Source organism: Pimephales promelas, chromosome 6, assembly GCF_988280905.1.
Source record: "Pimephales promelas chromosome 6, fPimPro1.hap1.1, whole genome shotgun sequence".
Classification (NCBI taxonomy): Eukaryota; Metazoa; Chordata; class Actinopteri; order Cypriniformes; family Leuciscidae; genus Pimephales; species Pimephales promelas.
In genome coordinates this window covers 28,121,066-28,142,151 of record NC_142774.1, presented here as the reverse complement: position 1 = coordinate 28,142,151, position 21,086 = coordinate 28,121,066, and the positions used below count along the sequence as shown (strand labels likewise).

The 21,086-nt window shown below is 36.0% G+C and overlaps 3 protein-coding genes across 4 annotated transcripts; 1 reads left to right on the top strand and 2 right to left on the bottom strand.

Moving 5' to 3' along the window:
- Positions 1-355: 355 nt before the first annotated feature.
- Positions 356-5,345, bottom strand: qdprb.1 (quinoid dihydropteridine reductase b, tandem duplicate 1). Of its 2 annotated transcripts, XM_039693438.2 has the most exons (7): positions 5,186-5,345; positions 4,867-4,959; positions 2,942-3,038; positions 2,522-2,662; positions 920-1,028; positions 753-836; positions 356-666 (listed from the first exon to the last, which is right to left on the bottom strand). In XM_039693438.2, the coding sequence occupies exons 1-7, from the start codon at positions 5,276-5,278 to the stop codon at positions 564-566; spliced, it is 720 nt and encodes a 239-aa protein (XP_039549372.2). In that variant the 5' UTR covers positions 5,279-5,345; the 3' UTR covers positions 356-563. The 2 variants fall into 2 exon arrangements, with proteins under 2 accessions (XP_039549372.2, XP_088988463.1); XM_089132337.1 differs by lacking the exon at positions 4,867-4,959 and having other exon boundaries at positions 5,186-5,330.
- Positions 5,346-5,619: 274 nt separating this feature from the next.
- On the top strand, positions 5,620-18,633 carry gtf2e2 (general transcription factor IIE, polypeptide 2, beta). The gene is made up of 8 exons (XM_039693425.2): positions 5,620-5,776; positions 6,576-6,736; positions 16,201-16,292; positions 16,924-17,031; positions 17,372-17,554; positions 17,831-17,924; positions 18,010-18,125; positions 18,262-18,633. Exons 2-8 carry the CDS (start codon positions 6,577-6,579, stop codon positions 18,379-18,381), a joined length of 873 nt encoding a protein of 290 aa, XP_039549359.1. The 5' UTR covers positions 5,620-5,776; position 6,576; the 3' UTR covers positions 18,382-18,633.
- On the bottom strand, positions 8,466-11,190 carry smim18 (small integral membrane protein 18). The gene is made up of 2 exons (XM_039693451.2): positions 11,066-11,190; positions 8,466-9,422 (listed from the first exon to the last, which is right to left on the bottom strand). The coding sequence occupies exon 2, from the start codon at positions 9,407-9,409 to the stop codon at positions 9,197-9,199; it is 213 nt and encodes a 70-aa protein (XP_039549385.1). The 5' UTR covers positions 9,410-9,422; positions 11,066-11,190; the 3' UTR covers positions 8,466-9,196.
- Positions 18,634-21,086: the final 2,453 nt, after the last annotated feature.

Here is a 21,086-nt window from a genome sequence, read left to right as displayed (position 1 = left end):
TAACTCTGGGGGATACGGTGAATAAGCTAAAGTCCCAAAAAGTCGGCGTGTTCCTTTAAAGGCTCGTTTCAAGATCCATTTATTGTTGAACTGGGTAAGCCCACTTTATTAAGATAAGGCACCTACTTCACTACCTCTAAATTAATATCCAAGTTCCATAACTAAAATGCACATTTTGTCAATGCTGACTCACTAATCTAGTCTGATCATAATCCCTCTTTGTATGGACTCAAGGGGGAACCTGTGATTAATCTAATCATTAGCGCCACCCAATGGTGAGAAACAGACTGTGACTGTCAAAGAATATTTGATGGAGACTAAAAAAATAAAAATAAAAAAAGACAGGAAAAATTGATCAGAATAAAACATTTTACTTTGCCATTACATTTACAAAACACATTTGAATGCAATGATCCTATTTTTAAGACCTATGATTTATTTGCAGTAATTTGATTTTTACATGTAAACAAAAAGGCAGTAATATGCAAAGTATAACTAATGCAGAGAAAGTGGTGAATTATTGGCTTGGTTTGAAGGGTTTTGATTACCATAAATCATATTGATCATAACAATGGCGTAGTTTCTGTTTTTCCATCTGCAGTAACGAGCTGCATCAGAGTACCTGAAGGGGGTCTGTTCTCTCCTGTAGTCCACTTATAGAACAGCCTAGAATGTAGAAAATGCATCATGGCTTTATCCACACACACAAACCTAAAAATACAGATGCTCCCAAGTATACAATACACACTTACTCCGTTATGTACTCTAGAGATGTCCAGGAACTGAAATCACCATCTGGCATGAACTTTCTATTCATAGGTGTATCCAAAGTCACTCTAAAAGGAGTAATTAATAGCTTTCAAAAAGAGAAATTTGCATGGATGTAAATAAGCTACTTGTCATTTTTGTTGTTCCTTACGGGAGAATTGCTACAGCAGAAGATCCTGGAGGAAGACCACTATTTGGCCCGCTCAGACTTTGGCACAACTGATGTACTGCTGCCTTAGCCATACCATAACCAATGCATCCTACAATGACAATGAGATAGAATTGTACTAATACTGCTATATACATGCAAAATCCAAATCTATAAAAGTTGGGACATTTTTTAAAATGTAATAAAATCAAGATTCTGTGATTTGCTAATTCTCTTAAACCTTAATATACAGTAACTAACAAAAGTACAAAGAAAACATTTCCAATGATTTCACTGGCCAAATTAACTGTATTTTGTAAATGTAAACATGATTTTGATGGCTGCAACACGCTCCAAAAAAAAGTTGGGACAGAGACAAAATAAAAATAAAAAGAGTATAGAATATCCAAGTCAAATTGTTTTAAATAGTCCACAATTAGTAGGTGAACTGGTAATAGCTAAGGGCATCGTGTTTTGGCATAAAAGCAGCTGCATTCCCCAAAGACTCGGTCTTTGCAAGCAAAGATGGATCATGGCTCACCACTTTGTGCCAAATTTCACAAGAGAATTGTCAAACAATTCAAAAATCAAAATGTAAAAACCTTGTTTTCCCTTGAAACAAAAAGTATTTAGGTCTTTCACCAACTACCATACATAATATTCTGAAAACAATTAGGGAATACAGAGAAATCTCAATACATGTAGGGCAAGGCAGGAGACTTCTGTTGAGAAACCGTGATGCTACTTTGTTAAATATAGCCACATGGGCTCTGGAGTACTTTGGAAAACCATTGTCACTGAACACAGTTTGACGCTACATCAAGAAATGCAACTTTAATAGTCTGTTACGCTTGGAGAAAGCTTTACATTTGTCCAATGCATCTCAGATGTCTAAAAGAAATGTGTGTGTGGTAAGATAAATCCATGTTTCAGCTTGTTTTCAGTTCTCAGTCCCAAAGACAACAAGGCCCATCCAGACTTGCATTAGTGACCATTACAAAAGCAAACATCTGTCATGGTATGGTGGTGCATCAGTGCAAACGGTATGGGTGACTTGCACACTATATGTGTGAAGGTATCATTGACGTGGAGGTGCATATTGGGATTGTACAGAGACATATACTGCCATCAAGAGGACATCTTTCCTGGGAAGCTAACTAGACAATGGCAGGCCTCATTCTGCAAATGCTAAAACAAAGTTTCTTGACACTCAACAGTACAGTAGATGTGCCTGACTGCCTACGGTCCAGATCTGTCTCTTATTGAAAATGTATGGCCTAGATGTGACAGCGGTAAACATGCCTCTGTCCCAACTTTTTTGGAGTGTGTCGCAGGCACTAAAATAAATATATATTAATATATCTACATCTAAAAAGGGATTTGGGAGATACATATGTGTTTGTGGAGAGAATATTATTTAAAAGCTTTTTGTGTTCAGAAATGGTACTGTATGTTCATCAAGTTATACAGTTTAATGACGAATCTTAAGCTAATTTGCTTTGTGTTGTGAACATGAACTTTTTATCATGCTGAGAGACAAGCATTTGTATGTATGCAAGGAAATATCATATATTAAGGTCAGGGAGTAAATACAAGCATACAAACCTGCTGTTGGACCCAGTGCTGCTTTAGCCCCCGCCAGTGTGAGCAACCCCCCCTCTCTCAGGTGTTTGGTTGCTAGGTGACTGCAAATTGTGGAGGTCCACACACTCTGCTTCCACATCAGGTCAGAATTTTTATACAGAGCTGAGGCATATTGAATACATTCATATGAAGTATAAACTGATATAATTATAAACCTAAAAATGTTCACTTCTAGGAATGAATTAGACTTAAGAGATTAGCGCCCTCTAGTGACAATACTGAGAATGCAATACATTTCAGAAAGCGTTAACAAAAGATTAATTTTGCATATCAGCTAGAATGTCAATTTAATGTTTGTGTTAAATTTAAAGAGTCTGAAAACCTCTGCCATAGATTTTGTGTGGCCTCTGTGTGTACATGTACTAATAAGCATGTACTAACTTTTGGCCTTGGCGCTGCCCCCTGCCCAACCTCCGGCCACACACAGGATGGCATCAACTTTATCTTCACCTAACAGCTCACCGACATCAGCTGTCACCTAACAAAAATAAAAAAGAAAGACAGAGATGTAACCATTCATCCATTGACCCAGCAGGAGATGACCATTTTCACTTTTTTTAGCACAAAACTCATTTCACTTCGTTTAACTCGTTTTTTTTTTTGTTTTTGTTTTTTTATTGAGAAACCAAGCAAATAAACAAATCAATAACAATGTCAAATCTTATTACAAACTTACAGTGCTCATCTTAGATAAAAAAGGAAAAAAAAGTATAAAAAAATCTTTAAAAAATAAATAATCTTAAAAGAACAAAAGAACATGGGGCATGTTATGGCAAAAATGACAATTACATATTCAAAGAAATTAAGATGCTTCTTCTAATGTTTTTTTTTGCCCTCAGCAATGGCGACGGGTCGGCAAATGCCCGTATGTTGTGACGTCATGTGGGAACTATGTATATTTGGGAATCACGTGAATATCAACATCGGTCGATAATCACACCCATTAAGTCAATTAAAAGAAATGGCAGTTACAAAATCGTAAAGCCTTGTTAAATGAGTAAAAGACAAACACACACGACACATGAATATTATATACAGTATACATCCGGGTCAAAAACGGACAAAGCCTTAAAATGTAACTTTTTTCCCTGGATAACCATTCAAATATATATATATATATATATATATATAATACAACAATATGGTATAATATGGTAATACAACAAAAGCCACCAAGTTTCACCCCCATCCAATGAAGCACAAAAAAATTAAACAATGCAAAACGTAAAAGTTTTCGGTCATTTTCGGACGAAGAAGCCCAGGGGGTTAAATTGCATAAGTATCCATACCCTTTTTCTGGGACACTTGAAATTTAGCTCAGAAGCATTCCAATTTCACTTGAAGAGGTTACTACTCTGCGAGTGGTGTTAACTTGTGGCAAATTCAACTGAATACAATTAAACTGAACGGCAAGGAGTAATTTGTGCGAGATGCGAGAAATCAACTGTGTAGATTTTAAATATTGCCATTTTTACAAAAATGTATGGCGAATCGAAAATGTGCTCAAACGTTTTCGGAAGTGAGAATCTCCAGAAGCACAATACCAGCAAGAACACATCCTCTCAAACTGTCAGCAGCGTTCTGTGTGCTTGTCACCTTGTGAGTTCATTCTTCTAAGAACAACTAGCAAGAGCGTTCTCCCCTGGAACACAAATACGTTCTTTGCATTCTTGGTTTTGAGAAAAACCTCTTGTCTTTATGGCAGAGTGGCCAGACTCAAGCCTCTCCTCAGTGAAGACACGTGAAAACTCACTTGGAATTTGCTAAAAAGCACCTAAAGGACTCTCTCAGACTCAGAACAATAATTCTCTGGTCCAAAGCATCATGCCTGCTGGAGGAAACCAGGCACTGCTCATTATCACCTGCACAATACCTTCCCAACAATTAAGTGTGGTGGTAGCAGCATTATTTTTCAGAGTCAGGGACTCGCAGAGTAAAAGGAAAGCTAAAGGCAGCAACATATAAAGACAGCCTTAATAAAACCCTAGTCCAGACAGAGCATTCAGAACCTCGGACTGGACAGAAGATTCACCTTCTGACAGGACAATGACTAAAACAATCCAAGAGTAACTTTTGGACAACTCTGTGAATGTCTTTGAGTGGCTTTCAGTTTTTCCTTTTTAATAAATTTGATAAGTTGTCACAGATATGCTTTGTCATTGTGGTGTATGGCATGCAGATTTATGTGGGGGTAAAAAGTAATTTAAAGTATCTCTTTAAATAAAGTCTATTTATCAAGTTATTTAATCTTTACGTTACTAGCGCCATGTTTCACAATTGCCACACATAAAAACATATTTTTGTACCTGGCTGGCTTGCTCAGTGAAGGATTCAGTCATCTTAACTGTAACATTGGCATTGGCTTCTTCATTAGCATTGAGATCTATAGAGGCAACCCACTGTAAATTACAAAACACAAGAGCTGAAATTACATTATTGAAATATGACAGGCAACAAGAAATGCAACTTATAGGTATATTTAATTAGAAATGCACAACACAGGTAGCTGTGACAATTTAGTAACACCATTTAGCACTTAAACACATAGCATGTCTGATGGCACAATGAAAAAGCAATTAAAGTTTTCCAAATACGTGAGCTGTCATTTGGGTTGAATCAACTTACCCAGTTTTTAGCTCTGAAATATTGCACACATGCAGAGCCCAGAGCTCCTTTTCCTCCGTAAACAATCACTTTATGGGCTTCAGTAGCAGCCATGCTGTTAGTTTCTTCAGAAGCACAGAAGAGGCCGTGTGTTATGCAAAAAAAAAAAAAGAAATATCACACGCGCCCCCTACTGGAAAAGATGAGAGGAGCAACCAGAATTGTACTAGAGTCGGTTGTTCAATCACTTTAAAATGCTTGTATGAGTTTATCATCCATTTTTAACGATTTTCCCCCCCAATTGAATGCCTGAAAATATTTCACTAAGACTAATACATGTCAAATTCGAACAGCGCAACAAATGTAATATTCCAGTCTATCGGCAGGTGGCAGACGAAGTATTTGCAAACGACAATTAAAAACAAAGAAGAAGAACGTAGCCTTTTTCCGCAGGAAATTCATGTACGTTAATCGTGTAGCGTCGCTAGCATTCTTTGACAAGCTTCTCATTTAGCTTTAATCACTACGTTGACAGCATATGGTCGCTTCAAATAATAATTAATCTTTATCTGAACTGTTTCTCTCTTTGAGAGAAGGCAGTGAAACATTCAGGTAATCCTCCGAGTTACTTCTTCATTAATTTGTGGATGATTTGCTGCATGTTGTATGTGATGTAATTGTGTTTCTGGTTAATTTGTGGTTATTATGGCATTTTGTTGTTATATTAAATATCTTATTAAAATATAAAAGTTTACACGTGTAAGATATTTACTGTCCCCTGGCTGTAAATTGGTCATTTATCTCAGTGTGTTAGATATTGCTAAACTTCCATCTGGCCTGAAATATTTCTAACGTTACCGGATGAATTTACATTAGACTGTCTTTCGTGTCTTGATCTCTTGACGGGAGATGAAATTATTTATTTTAACCACTAATTTATCTGTATAGAACTAGTAAACAACACATTTCTTGGCAAAACAAAGTAAGCGTTTGTTTTTAAATGAATTGGACCAGATGCTGAATGAAAAGCAGCCAACGTAAGAACTTGCTGATTATAATTATTCTTGCGTTCTTATTCTTAAGTGTACATTATAATAAGGAATAAGAGCGTCCAAACTTTTCACTGGTAGCGTATAACCACAACATTTACTGATAAGATATATGTTCCGTTTATTGTCTAATAAAGCACTGATTTATAGTTGTATTTTGTGTTGTTGTCAGTTGTTGATTTAATAGTGGACTGATTCATAGTTTTGACTTGTACCATACCAGTCAAACAAGCCAAACCTGCTATAGAATTTGTGTATTTATATAGAGCCTTAAATATATATTTTGTTATTATTAAATGTACAGCCTTATTTATAATGTGATTGGTTCAAATTATTTATAACCACTCAGTCCATTTGTGTAGGATGGATCCAGCTCTTCTGAAAGAGCGAGAGCTCTTCAAAAAGAGAGCTCTATCTAATCCTGCAGTTGAGAAGAGACAAGCAACCTCCGAGGCCTCCGGATCCTCCAAGAAGAAAAAGAGCAGACCAGACAAAGATACATCGTCCTCCAAAAACAACACAGGTCAGAAAGTACACATGTGTTTATGTAATCTTTGGTATTGACTCACTCCTCACTAAGTCGCAATACAGCCAGAGAGTTATGTCATTAAATTAGGGCTGTGCAAAAGTTAATTGCGATTAATCGCATCCAAAATAAAAGTCTCTGTTTACATAGTATATTTGTGTGTGCTGTATATAATTATTTTGTATATATAAATACACACACATGCATGTATATGTTTAAGAAAATGTGTTATTCCTATATAAAATATTTATATTTGTATAATATAGATTATGTATTTATATATATATATATATATATATATATATATACAGAATTTAAGCGCAAATAATTCTTAAATATATACATGCATGCATAGGTATTTATATATACAAAATAATTATATGCAGCACACTCAAATATATTATGTAAAACAGACTTTTATTTTGGATGCGATTAATCGCAATTAACTTTTGCACAGCCCTACATTAAATTGCTATCGTTCAAATGTTTGGAAAAAAAACAAAAAAAAACATGGTTTTCACAAAAATATAAAACTAATGTTTTCAACTTTTATAAAGGTCATGTGACTGGGATGGCTGTAATTAAATATATGATATATTTAATATATACATTTTATATTATATATTAAAATAGAAAAGAGTTATTTTAAATTGTAGTAATATTTTGCAATATTACTTCTTTTTTTTTTTTTACTGTAGTTTTAAACTTTGGTTTAAAGCCTTGGTGAGCATACGAGACATTTGATGACCTCTTTTATCAAATTAAGATATTAAACGAGTAGTTCACTTTTAAAAAAAACTTTTGCTGATAATTTACGCACCCCCATGCCATCCAAGATATCAATGTCATTCTTTCTTCAGTTGAAAAGAAATTAAGGTTTTTGATGAAAACATTCCAGGATTTTTCTCCATATAATGGACTTCAATGGGAACCAAACGGTTCAAGGTCCAAAAGACAGTTTCAGTGCAAACTGTTCAAAGGGTTTTAAACGATTTCAGATGATGAATAAGGGTCTTATCAAGCGATACGATCGCTCATTTAAGAAAGAAAAATTACAAAGTTTAAGTTTTATAAGCTCAAATGGTCACCATTTTATCTGTATTCAAATGGGCTTGGCTTACTACATTGTTATAAACTTGTGTTTGGGGAAATTCTAAAAACCAACATTAGCCTGATTCATTTCAATCTGAATTTCTTAAATATTTTTCTAGAATTGAAATATCTGCATCAGCTCGCAGTGGCAAAGAAACAGCAACCCTCTATTGCTGTTAAGTTTAATACCAGTGACAATAGTTAGAATAGCACTGAGGATTCTTCATTTTATGTCAGTGAGCCTAACATATAACACTTGAGTTATAAAACCTTCAACCTTTCTCCCGGCTGGTGTCTTTTCAACCTTGGTTTCTGAGAGTTATCCAAGTTGGTAGTTATGCATGTACGCTTTGATTGATTTTTTTTTGTTTTGATTTTTTTTTTGTTTATGTGTTCTTGTAATGTGAATATTTTGCAGAGTTTGTTCTGGCCCTTGCAATCCGAGTTATAAGTTACATATACATCATTTTAAAAGTTGAGCATTTATCCAAACAATAATTTTAAAAGTAATTATACTTGTGAATGTAGTTTCTTTAGAGACGAGGTTGCATTTTTCAGTACACCAGGTATTAAAGAACCAACAAATAATTTAATACGTTGAAATATCAGTAAAAACAATCAAATCATCTCTAGCTCTATTGAAAATGCTTTATTGAAGTCATTTAAATGTTTTTAGCAGCTGCTGATGATCTCTTCTGTGACCCTAATGTGAAGAACCACACATTTTTTTGCATGTGATTTTTATTATATAATTTTAAATACTCAATTTGAAGGCATTTGCGAAGATGCAATAATTTGCCTTTAGTGTGCTTTTTGATGTAGAGCTATTATTATACATAACAATTATTCACACATTAAATGTCACCTTACAGGGAATTTAAACATACACATAGATCATTCCCTTTACTCCAACTGTAGTGAATGTTTGCTCTAGGTAGTCAATTAATACTGTATTTAGCTTATGAATTCCATAATGCTGACATGTACATTTTGCAATCCCACAGAAAGGGAAAAATTCATGTAAACTCATCTCAGATTATTCAACAGTTTTATATAGTCGACTCATTAAACAATAGTACTGAAATACTGACTGTAATATGCAAAGGAAACAATGACGTGTACACACAAGCAAATTTTTCCTTTCCTTCTGGTGTAAATCTCATTTCATATTTTAAGCCATCGAGATGCCTGTGCTGTGTATTGCTGTTGGAGCAATTGGGAGTAGAGTGCTTCTGTCTCTGTACATGTTTGCTGTGTTTTTAAAGGACTCCATTCTAGCGAAGAGCTCTGTCCGAATTTACAGCCTTTTCCATCTACTGTTATGGTTCCTTTTGGAGACCGTGTCCGCTGTCACCATGGTTACAACTAAACCACCTCTTCGTGCTGGCGGCGCAGGTCACGAACGGTTTTGGTCTTGGTGAAGCATCCGCAGTCCAGCAGCTCGTAGAGGAACGCCAGTGTGGCGAGGGAGAGGATGGTTAGAATGAAGAGGAGGAGAATGATGAAGCAGGCAACATTCCAGCCATCGTGGAAGGGATAGATCTGCTGGATCATTGCAGAACTGCTGGACATGTTCATACTGCAGAGAGACCTAGAAATACAGTCAGTTATTAAAGTTAAAGATGAGGAAGGGTAGAATTAGCCTGGGGTACGAACAGTGATCAAAATCAGCCAGAGGTAGTGTGATTGACAGATTTAAATGGGAGTTTCTACATGCAAATGTACTGTATTTTTCGGTGTTGAAGAGAAAAGGACATATATTAGATCATCAAAGGCACAGTGCTTTTCTCATACTGTACTTTAGCTTTCATTCAGGCATCTTTAAACGTTGCATTGCATCTTGTTATTTTTGAGTATCTTGCAGCATGTGTAGGGTTTTTCACTACACCTGCATTTGAGATTTAGCTTACTACTCAAAAGAAACGCATCTTATTGGGATTAGGTTTACCCAAAATTATAGTTGTTATTCAGTAATTACTTCAGATTGATTAGTCGTTTAGTTTTTTACCCATTCGTCGTCCTTGGAAAAACATGTAGATTTGCACAAACAGTAGAAGACCGCTTGTGTTCATGCTAAAATATTGAATTATTATTATTTTAGTTCAGTATAAGTTACTTTTAGGCTCATACATTTACTCTTATGCTCACTAAGGCTGCATTTATTTGATAAACAATACAGTAAAAACCATAAAATCAATTCATAATTGCTGTTGTTTTAATGAAGTTAAAAAAAATTCACCATCATTACTCCAGTCTTCAGTGTCACACGAGCCTTCAGAGTTCTTTTATGAATAGAAAGTTCAAAAGAGCAGCATTTAGTTGTAATACATTTTTTTGTAACAATGTAAAACTCTTTTACAAATTATGATCAATTTAATGCACTCTTGCTAAATTAAAGTAATTAAGTAATTACTGGTGGTCTCAATTAGAAATCATTTCTTAAAAACAATCTTTCTGACTCCAAATTTTCATAGTGAACGGTAGTTGGAATATACCGGTAATTGTGAAATTGGGTTAACCGTAACGTGAGCCATGTGAAAGCATTTCTCACGCGTGTCTGATTGTGCACATGCGCTGCAGAAATACAGCTTCACTTTCAATTCAACCATGATTCAGATGAATCCCATATCTCCAAAAAAGATGTAAACTTCTTTTCACGTACATTTGTTATCAATGTTTTACAGGATTTATGTTGGTACACACACACACACAGTCTTGTCTGATATAGACAGATGGCTTCTACTTGTCCTGGCCTCCAGAGACCCCCACCCCAAGCATCCCTTAGTACTGCGCTACCGTTTCTTTCAAGCTCTTTTGCATTATTTGTCCTCTTTTTAGAATTTTAGGTGCTAATGGATGAGTTTTTTTTGTTGTTAAGTATTCAGTACGCTATCAGTTTGATGCTGTCTAGTGTAATGATATAGAATTGCCCAGTCAGCTTCAACTGTCTAGATCCTGCTATCTGTGTGCTTGTATGTATATGTATATAGGTACACCTATGACTGAGATCCGATATTTGAATTTAATTTTATGTGTTTGTGACAGTATATGCATTTATTATTGAATTGCAATTTAGTCAGTATAGCTGCATGCCTTACGTGATGTATATTCTCAATATGAAGAGTCAATTGCTAAAGGAATCCTTTGAAATTTGTAGAAAACTAAGATGATGTTTTAGTTTGTGTAGTATTTTAGGATTAGATTCATTGTGTTCGATATAAAAGCAGGACGTACCTGGGTGTTAGTGTCTGGGATGCAGGATGATGGAGCAGCCTCTTGCTTCTCTCTGTGTTGTATTTTTTACCGTTCACACGCTCTCTCTCTCTCTCTTTCTCCCTGCCCTACCTTAATCTGTAACCGTATATTGCACTGGCTGTTTGGAGTCTCTGCTTTGATGCCATTGGCTGGTTGTCCTGTCTTTATAAGCATCAGCCATCCAACCTACTGTAATGCATCTGCTCTTAGCATTAGGTCCCACCCACACGATGAATCATTCATTAGTCAATGCCAAGATGCGGCTGAGACTGGCTGTGCTCCCGTTGCCAGGGGTTGAGAGCAGGGTGTGGAGGAGGAAGAGGATGTGATGTTAGAGCTACATACTACTGAGGAAAGGATTCATTTTAACAGTTACAAGGAGCTTGAGATGGTGAAAATTAGTTTGGAAATAGAATGAGCTACGACAAAAAAAAAATAGAATATCTGTGAAATATGACGTCATTGTTCCGTTTTGGCCCAGTTATGCATTAGATTCAGGGTAGAGGTTTTTTTTAACCATTCTGTAAATACATACCTTTACATGATGGATTAGAACAAAACTAGAACAAGACTATTTATTTTCAGCATTTATTTTTTCAGCCTCTTTTAAATAAACCATAAGATTCCCATCTTAATAAACATGGAAGTTGCAGTAGTCTTTTCTTCCTTATTGTGATTTGTCCTTACTTGATTTGTCAAATTTCACTGGCCTATTTACACGTGATGAATTGCTTTGTGTAATACTTGTCTTTTTTTAACATTTATTTAATACAGTTTTACCTTACCATATTAAACAAAAGTTTAACCACGTTATGTTGTGCATATACAGATGAGCCAAAACATTATGACCACCTGCCTAATATGCTGTTGTTCCTCTGTATGCTGGCCCGCCAAGTAATGCACTCTACAAGACACCTGAACGCGTCCTGTGGTTTCTGATTATGTTCCTCAAACCATTACTGAACAATGTGTGCAGTGTAGCAGGGTGCATTATCCTGCTGAAAGTGGCCACTTCCACCAGGGAACACCATTGGTCTGCAACAATTTTTGTCCACATGAATGGCCTTTCGATGATAGACAGGGGTCATCATATGCACTTTTGTCTGCAGATACTCAGCCCCATGTCTTGTGACACATTCCTGTCATAACCATCATTACAATTTTGTGTGAATAGTGCCACAGTAGACCATCTGTTGGCTCGGACCAGACGTGATATATTTTGTTGCTCTTGAGTGCCCAACACCCCGTCACTGGTTTGTTGTGGTGTGCGATATAGGGATCTCCCAGTCACGTGACCCTTAGCCTCATGTCAGCCATTTTGATGGAATACATCCGTCAGCTAATCAGTGGCGGATCGATTATTAGGTGTGGGCCCCCCTTAATAAAAGATCCATTGATCCATTAATAATATAATTATTAGTATACTATTATACTAATAATATAAATATTAGTATAATTATTTTTACAATAAGCCTAAATATTGCAATACTTTGCGCTACAGTATTGATATAATTGCATGGGCAAAATATCTCCACCACTATCTATTATTAGCGCAGCGGCCGTCACCTAACTCTTCATGTCATGTCATGGCACTTATTATTACCATGACAAAAAGAAATAGCCTGTACAATAGGAAGATAAAGGAATTAGGAATCATAGATCCATATGAACCACCATAAGTTCTTTTTTACAGGCATTAAATGTGTAGAAAAACTTCCTGACATTGAGTTCGGTGACATTTACAACTACCTTATTCACTTCCGATCACACTACACCGGAGCTTCATTAAAAGCATACAAAAGCAGGCTATCGGTACGAGTCCGGATGGTCAGCAACTCTTTGATTTGGACTCCAGCGGGGAAAGATTTTTCAATCATCACCGCAAACTTATCACAAAATTAAATGCGTACCTACGGTTTTAGACTGAGTTTACAGGGAAAAACACAAAACAAAATCGCCTAAAAGATTAAGTGCATCTTAAATGAATTTGTTGAATCTAGTTTGATCCAAGAAAAATGAAATGTGCTTTTTATACTTGTAACTATCATACTACAGTGACACTGACTGTCACTGTAATGTTAGTATGATGAACTGTCATTGAGACTGTCTCAACCTGTGTTTCTGATGATTCTTAAGAAGTGTCAAATAAAATAGTCTACCAGATCAGCTTTCGGCAAAAAGATATTCCTTTTGTATGATCACATGTCTGATCGCATCCAACTGCACAGCTGTAGCCTGTACAAAGAGCAACATGTATTATCCACTAATCTAGTTTATAATATCATTTTTGTCATGGATTATGATCATATATTTTTTGGATTTATTGTCTTTCTGTATTAAGTAGATTGTGTTTAACAAACAAAAGAGTGATTATCAGTTCAACACACAGAGTTATAGAAATTCTACTTGATTTAAAAAAAAAACTGCATTGGTATCGGTATCGGTCGATACTCAGAATTTTTGAATCGGATCGATTCTGAAAAAGATGGTATCGCTGCATATCTTATTTAAGCAGGATTCTTTATTTCTGTTGCATTGCTGTAGTCTGCTTTGTCCAAAAATCTTAGCCAAGTCTGACTATATTAAAATACAGACTGGTATACCATACAAGGGGGAGGAGATACATAAAGGTGGAGACACTGAAACAAAACATGAAAATGAAGTATACAGGTTTAGAAAACTGTGCTAGCTTAATCTAATCGGCAAAACTAAACTCATGTAATCAGCCAGGCTATTCAATGACAAAAGGTGATAGTCTCCGTGCTCTGATCATTTTAACTTACAGTAGAGAGATCAGGACAAACAGTAACCGACAAGTTTGTGACATCATTTACCTTAGTTACAAAATTCACACCAATAAACTTTCTCAGTTTATGTACTATTGTACTGGAACCTAACTTAAACATTGACATGAATTTGTAATCCTATAGTGTGTAATGAATAAAAAAAAATGTGTGTGCTTGCTTGTACTATTTGAGAGAGAAGAATTCACCTGCAAATCTAAAATCCAACCACCGTGTGTACCAGTGACGTTTTGCTGGCATCTAATGGGGGAAATCTGTTACTGTGCCCGAATTGTCATTAATGACTCATCCTTATGCCATTGAGTTTTCTGTCCCTCCATTGAAAATGCATGATATACTTTCCTTGTTCAGAAAGGATGCACAAGTGTTAAGATATACCTTTTGTTTTAATAATTTAAACAGGCCTTTAAGTTCAAACTTTAAGCTCAAAAGTAAAAAAACAAACAAACATCACCTTAAAATCATATAAGGGAGTTGTTCTGTGTTTTAGTCACGTTTTGACATTTAGCACTGTGCAAAAAAAATAAATAAATTAGGCTACATGAAAAAAAATCATCATTGCCAGGAGTTTTTGCCCAAACTTCAGAAGTCTGTTTAAATGATTAAAACTAGAAGTATATAACTATGTATTAACTTTAAGATTACTTTTATCACGTAAACCACATACATATTCACGTATTCAGCATGTTGTGCATAGGTGTGGGACAGGTACCACAGTTGCATACCAGCAGAGGATGCTGTCCAGCATTAATCAAAGCATGTCACAGACAATGGTCTGAGTAGAAAACCTGATAAATGTGGCATAATGAATGATTCTGATAAAAATAATTTATCCTGAGCATTTATGCTGGGGTGTGTAGGTTGTGCGGTGACATGTAATTTGAAACTATTTCAAGGAAATCTATTTAAATTTTTTTTAAGCGCATCTGCTTAACCTGCAGTTGGCTCACCCTCTGCCTATGTTCAGAGAATTCATATTTAACGCATTATTACTCCAATCGAAACTTGAAACATGGTTAGAATTATAAATGACTAATTTGGCCATCACTCTGAGACCTGCCGCCTTCAACTATTTTAATATTGAATACACTCAAGTCGTTTATGTGCTTTAATATGCTACAGACGTATATATTTTTATTGCTATTTGGTATGTATCGTTTTTATTATTATTGTGTTTTTGCCTTGGTGGAACTTAAGAGCTTTTGACAAATGTTTACATAGTGTAGAAGCATATTGAAAATGTGTTTTGGTCTGGTTGTTTTAATATAAAACTTGGTCAATATCAGGTATAATAAATGCAGGATGTTATTGTTTTAGTGAATGTCTGTTTCTCAGATCATAAGAATGTGTGCCTCCCTAGGAAAACAAAATATCCACCCATTCTATATGTTCTGAAAATGCCCCTACCCACAGTGTCCAGATATATTCCAATTTTAATCGTTTTATGACTATCAAGAATGCTGGAATATGCCACATTGCAAGCAGAATTTGAAGAGTTCAGATGCAAAAGCCTCTAAGTGCCATTTGAAATTTTCTTCTAGAATGATAATTTTTTTTATCAAGCTTGTATATTTAAGTTCAGTGATTTCATTTAAATGGCAATGATAATTACCTATTAATTGTTATTTAAGTGAAATTACTGAACTTAAATATACAAGTTTGATAAAAATCATCATTAAAGAAGAAAATTTCAAATGGCATTTAGAGGCTTTTGCATCTGAACTCTTCATTTATAAATACTGTTCTTGCCTAGAAAAAAAATATATTAACAGATTTACTATTATTCATTTCTGTTATTTTCATTATACTTATAAATTCCTATCTTACACTTTTACGTATTGCCCCCTTTTAGAATAGGTGAGTTGTCTGGTGAGTTATATGCTGTTTTGCATCTGTTTTTATAAGAGGTTTTATTTTGCATTAGAGAAAGTGTTTTCAAATGGATTATATCAAAGGGATAAATTAAGGCATCTGACTGGCCAGAGCGCTTTTTCACGTTTGCACTTGGTCAAAATAGACCCTTTTGTCAATATTTTTTTTTTCTTCTCTTTTCATTTTACTCTTGGTTTCTGGTGTGTCTCTTTAGGATGAAATTGTCTGCTGGCAGTGGCAGCAGAAAAATTTGTAAATGGAGGGGTATATAGCAGCCAGAAACTAACTTTGTGTTTGGACACGACGTCTGTTATTATCTGTTGTCGTTTGAGAGGGTTGGTTATAGTAGTTCTACATTAATAACTTAGTAGTTGCTGCACTTACTTATTATAGTCTGTTATCTCTTCTTATCCTCCTTGTCCTTCTTTCGTCTCTCAGATCCCAGTAATGGCTCCTTCAATCTCAAAGCACTTTCCGGGAGTTCAGGATATAGATTTGGAGTTTTGGCCCGAATTGTCAACTACATGAAGGTAATACAAAAATATGCACATTTTCTGCACAGTTCATCAAACAAAAATTTACTGAAATGTCTGTCATCTGTCATTTTCTTGCATTGCATTAGTGCACATCACAGAGTTTTTTTTTTAATGAAAAGGTTTATTTTAACTCAGGAGATTTCTGCAATTCAGAATACCTAGAGAATGTCACATGGGGAATGAAATTATCCTGAGCTGAGCAATCCACACTGTCATTAAACACATGCTCCCTCCATCGAATGCCATGGGAAATGGCTTCCAAACTCAGCTCATCTATTGCCAGTCTTGTGTTCATACCAACATTGTGATCTTTAATGAAGGTTCCTTCTGTTCATTTGTGAAGGTTTTCATGTTGTCTCCTTGAAATGAGTCCCCTTGCTCTCTCCTAACAACAGGTTCCATTTGACATAAATAAACACTTTGTGAAATTTCCCATTAATAAGTTGTTTTATATTATCGTAAGCAGTCTTTTTTTGTGTGTCAGGCTTGGCAGTTCCCCACAGTGAAATGATGTACTCTCTAACATGACAGTAATTGAAGGCTGTCAGCCTGTAATCTGCAGATGTAGCTGTGACACATTTAAACATCTCTCTTTCTCTTTTTCTTTTTCTTCTTTCTTTCTCAGACAAGACACCAGAGAGGAGATACTTATCATCTGAGTCTAGATGAAATTCTGGATGAGACCAAGCTGCTGGACATTGGCATGAAGCAGAAACAGTGGCTTATGAGTGAGGTGTGTGTTCATAAGAGGAAGACATTGGGGCTCATTACCTTATTGCATAGACTATTCGTATTTATATGCACAGAAGAACTTCTCATGAAAAATGCATATTTAACAACATGTTTACATGCACATAAAATTGTTCTTCTGGTGGGAATTTTTTATTTGTATTTTTTTTACTCTATTCTTCATTTTTTATTACAAATGAATGTATTAAAAAAAATTTGACCACAGAATACCATGATTGACCAATCAAAATCATATGTTCCATATTATGTAATAACAGAATATTCCTTTTCAACGGCAAGAGATGCATTCAAACCAAAATAGTAAATCTAACCTCTCCCTCCAGGCATTATCAAGTAATCCTAAGATTGATGTGCGGGAAGGGAAATATGCCTTTAAACCCAAGTATCATCTGAAGGATAAGAAAGCTCTGCTAAGACTACTGGACAAACACGATCAGCTGGGACTAGGAGGGGTGTTACTGGATGACGTTGAAGAGGGTCTTCCCAACTCTGCCAAGGCTATTAAAGTAACACACTAATGTCATTCCTTTGAAGTAATAGGTGGATAATATTCTAGAACCTACATTTAAATAATCAGCTATAGCACAGAAACTTCAAAATGTCTCAGGACATCTTTTTTTAGATTTTCAAATATTCCTTTTGTTTTAGCACTTAATTTGGATATATTATTTATTTGGAAATAATTAAGACACAACATTGTGTATTTAATGTGTAGTTTTTGTTTAGAAAGCAATTGATGAGCTTTTTTAAGTTTTGAAATTTTATTTATTTATGTTGTTCAGGCACTTGGAGATCAGATTATATTTGTGACCAGGCCAGATAAGAAGAAGGTTCTATTCTACAATGACAAACACTGCCAGTTTGTTGTTGATGAAGGTGTGTGATGATCATCATAATTAATAGTTCTGGTGATGTGGGTGGATGCTTCTCTATCGTGACGTCAGTATCATTCGTTCTCCAGAGTTCCAAAAGCTGTGGCGCAGCGTTCCTGTTGATTCCATAGATGAGGAAAAGATCGAAGAGTATCTGAAGAAACAGGGCATATCATCCATGCAGGAGACAGGGCCAAAGAAAATGGTACGTTCTATCTGCCACATATATACAGATAAACATTTTCACACAGAGATACAAACACACACTCTCCAGATTGGCTGGTTCATGCATATATCTGTGGAAGTGAACAGTTGATGTGATTTGTGATTGGCTGTTATAGACGCCCATTCAGAAGAGGAAGAAACCTGGAACACAGAGAAAGAGACGGTTTAAGACTCATAATGATCATTTGAATGGAGTACTGGAGGACTACTCTGAGGGAGTTCCCTCCAAGAAGTGACACACACACACACACACACATGGCTGAAAAGACAAGACCGATATCTGTGTGATGTTTGTATTTCTGATCTAACGTCTTATTGCCAAAACCATAAAGACATGCAGACACACACACACATTAGAACTGTACTGAGTGACAAAAATGTGAACAGACTGTAAATATTTTGTTTTACTTTTTGCTAGTGCTTTAAGCAATGATTATTAAGCTCTTCTTTTTTTTAGATTTAATGATTAAACAAGAGCAATCAAACCACATCTATTGTTTTCTTTCAGAGTTGTTCATATTTAAAAATGCCTTCATATATGCATATATCAGTACAAAGTGTCTTGAAGAATACTGTTCTGTTTTAAGAATTAAAGACTTTCAAGTACTTCACAACTTTTTCCAGCACTTAAAAGTCTGAAAATTATTACATTTTAAATGTTATTTTTAATGTGAAGTCCAAAACACTATTTGTTCACCCTTCAAAGATTTTCAGAATATGTGAAAGTAAAAGTTTCACGATGTAGGAAAATGAACACTTGGTGAAATACAAACACATTTATTTTAAAATAAATACATGAATTTACCACAGTAGTATAATCAGTATGAGGAGTGCTAATTGGCTGATTAGCCATTTCCTCTTCCTAACAGTTTTTCACACGGTTTGCTTTTGAATTTATTTGTAGAGATTATCAAATCACTATAACTTTTTTTTGAAAATCTGGTCCCCCCCCCCCCCCCCCCCCCACACACACACACACACACAAACACAGTTTTTGTACTGAAGTGTGAAGTATGTTTTTGTAGGAAAGGTCACAAAGTCTCATGAAAAACTAAAACTTTTCTTCAAATAACAGAGCTGAGTATAGAACGCTTCCTCACTGAAGCTGTCAGTTAGTTCAGTGCAAACTCATTTAGCGCAAAAATAACGTTTTAATTAATAAATCATCTGACTAAACTTTTATTAAATGAGTCTTTTATTTACATTGTGTCTCCGCTTTGTTTGTTATAATGAGAGGATTTGTCCACTTGTGCTAAACAAACTCATTAAGCTTTTTGAATGAAAGTGGGTGGATTCTTACCACCGGTAACTTAAAGGGTTAGCTCACCCCAAAATGAAAATTAAGTCATTTAATTACTCACCCCCATGCTCCAACCCCGTAAGACCTTTGTTCATCTTCGGAACACAAATGAAGATATTTTTGATAAAATTTGAGAGGTGGATCACTACCACATAGTCACCCTAAGGGATTGAAACTTGACGGCCCAGAAAGTCATCGAGAAATGTTTAAATATTCCATGTGATTACAGTGGCTCAACTATAAGTTAATCAAGCGACTGACTTAGTAGCTCTGGTTGAGTTTGGCAGATCATTCCACCAAGGACTGAAAAAGAGATTTTGTGCCTCTTTGAGATGTTACCTCAAGACGACATTCGCTAGCAGAGCGCAAGTTTCTAAATGGCACGTAAGTCTGAAGTAGTGAGTTTAGGTAAGAGGGAGCAGTGCCAGTGGTTGTTCTGTAGGCAAACGTCAGGGACTTGAATTTAATGCGAGAGGCAACTGGCAACCAGTGGAATTTTGTGAGGAGAGGAGTGATGTGTGCTCTTTTTGGCTCAATAAAGACCACTCTGGCTGCAGCATTCTGGATCAGATGTAAAGGTTTGACAGAGCAAGCTGAAAGACCAGCCAGGAGAGCATTACAATAGTCCAGGCTGGATAGAACAAGCGCTTGGACAAGGGGTTGTGTAGCATGCTCTGTTAGGAAGGGCCTGATCTTCCTAATGTTGTGCAAGGCAAATCTGCAGGACCGGGCAGTAGCAATGTGGTCTGTGAAGTTCATTTGATCATCAATTACAACCCCAAGGTTCCTAGCTGACCTTGATGGAGTTACAGATGATGAGCTTAGCTGAATGGAGAAGTTGTGATGAAATGTTGTGTTGGCCGGGATCAAACGTAGCTCTGTCTTCGCAAGGTTTAGTTGTAGGTGGTGGTCCTTCGTACATCCAGAAATGTCAGTCAGACAGGCTGAGACCATCGGATCATCAGGCTGGAATGAGAGGTAGAGTTATGTGTCATAATGATAGGAAAAAGCCATGTTTCTGATTCACAGATCCTAGTGATGCCATGTAGATGGAGAAGTCCAAGCACTGAGCCCTGAGGACCTCAAAGGAGAGTTAAAGGGATAGTTCACTTTGAAATTAATTTTTGAGATGTTTTAGCTTACCTCAAGGGCATCCAAGATGTAGGTGTTTTTGTTTCCACAGCATTTTCAATTTTGACATTTTTCAGTCAAACCGTTGTTGTCTATCAGTCATACACTGGAGGCTAAGGGGGTCCACCAAAAAGCATGCGCAGAGAAGTCAAAATTAAACATGATTTAATGACTCGTACATGTAAGTACACATTGATGGCCTAAGACACGAAACGAGCGGTTTGTGTGAGAAAATGAACAGTATTTATATCGTTTTTACCTCTTGTAATCATAGCCATGACAAAATGATCTGACGGCACGGGCGCTTCGGTCTGCGCATGCGCCGGAAGTGATCACTTGCGCGCCTATACGTCACTCTTTGTTTATACAGAGATTTCGGAAGTTTTACCTTTCACTAAACATATTTAGATATAGGGGAAACCGCATGGAAGACGATTTCGGTATATCTAAATATGTTGATAAAAGGTAAATCTTCCGAAATCTCTGTGTAAATACTGGGTGACGTCACAC

Coding starts and splice junctions, on each gene's coding strand:
- smim18 (XM_039693451.2), bottom strand. CDS start 9,409: ATGAACATGTCCAGCAGTTCTGCAATGATCCAGCAGATCTATCCCTTC.
- qdprb.1 (XM_039693438.2), bottom strand. CDS start 5,278: ATGGCTGCTACTGAAGCCCATAAAGTGATTGTTTACGGAGGAAAAGGA. Junction 2,663..2,941: donor GGGCAGCGCCAAGGCCAAAA/GTTAGTACATGC, acceptor AATATGCCTCAG/CTCTGTATAAAAATTCTGAC. Junction 1,029..2,521: donor AGCACTGGGTCCAACAGCAG/GTTTGTATGCTT, acceptor TTGTCATTGTAG/GATGCATTGGTTATGGTATG.
- gtf2e2 (XM_039693425.2), top strand. CDS start 6,577: ATGGATCCAGCTCTTCTGAAAGAGCGAGAGCTCTTCAAAAAGAGAGCT. Junction 17,925..18,009: donor CCAGTTTGTTGTTGATGAAG/GTGTGTGATGAT, acceptor TTCGTTCTCCAG/AGTTCCAAAAGCTGTGGCGC. Junction 18,126..18,261: donor AGACAGGGCCAAAGAAAATG/GTACGTTCTATC, acceptor TGGCTGTTATAG/ACGCCCATTCAGAAGAGGAA.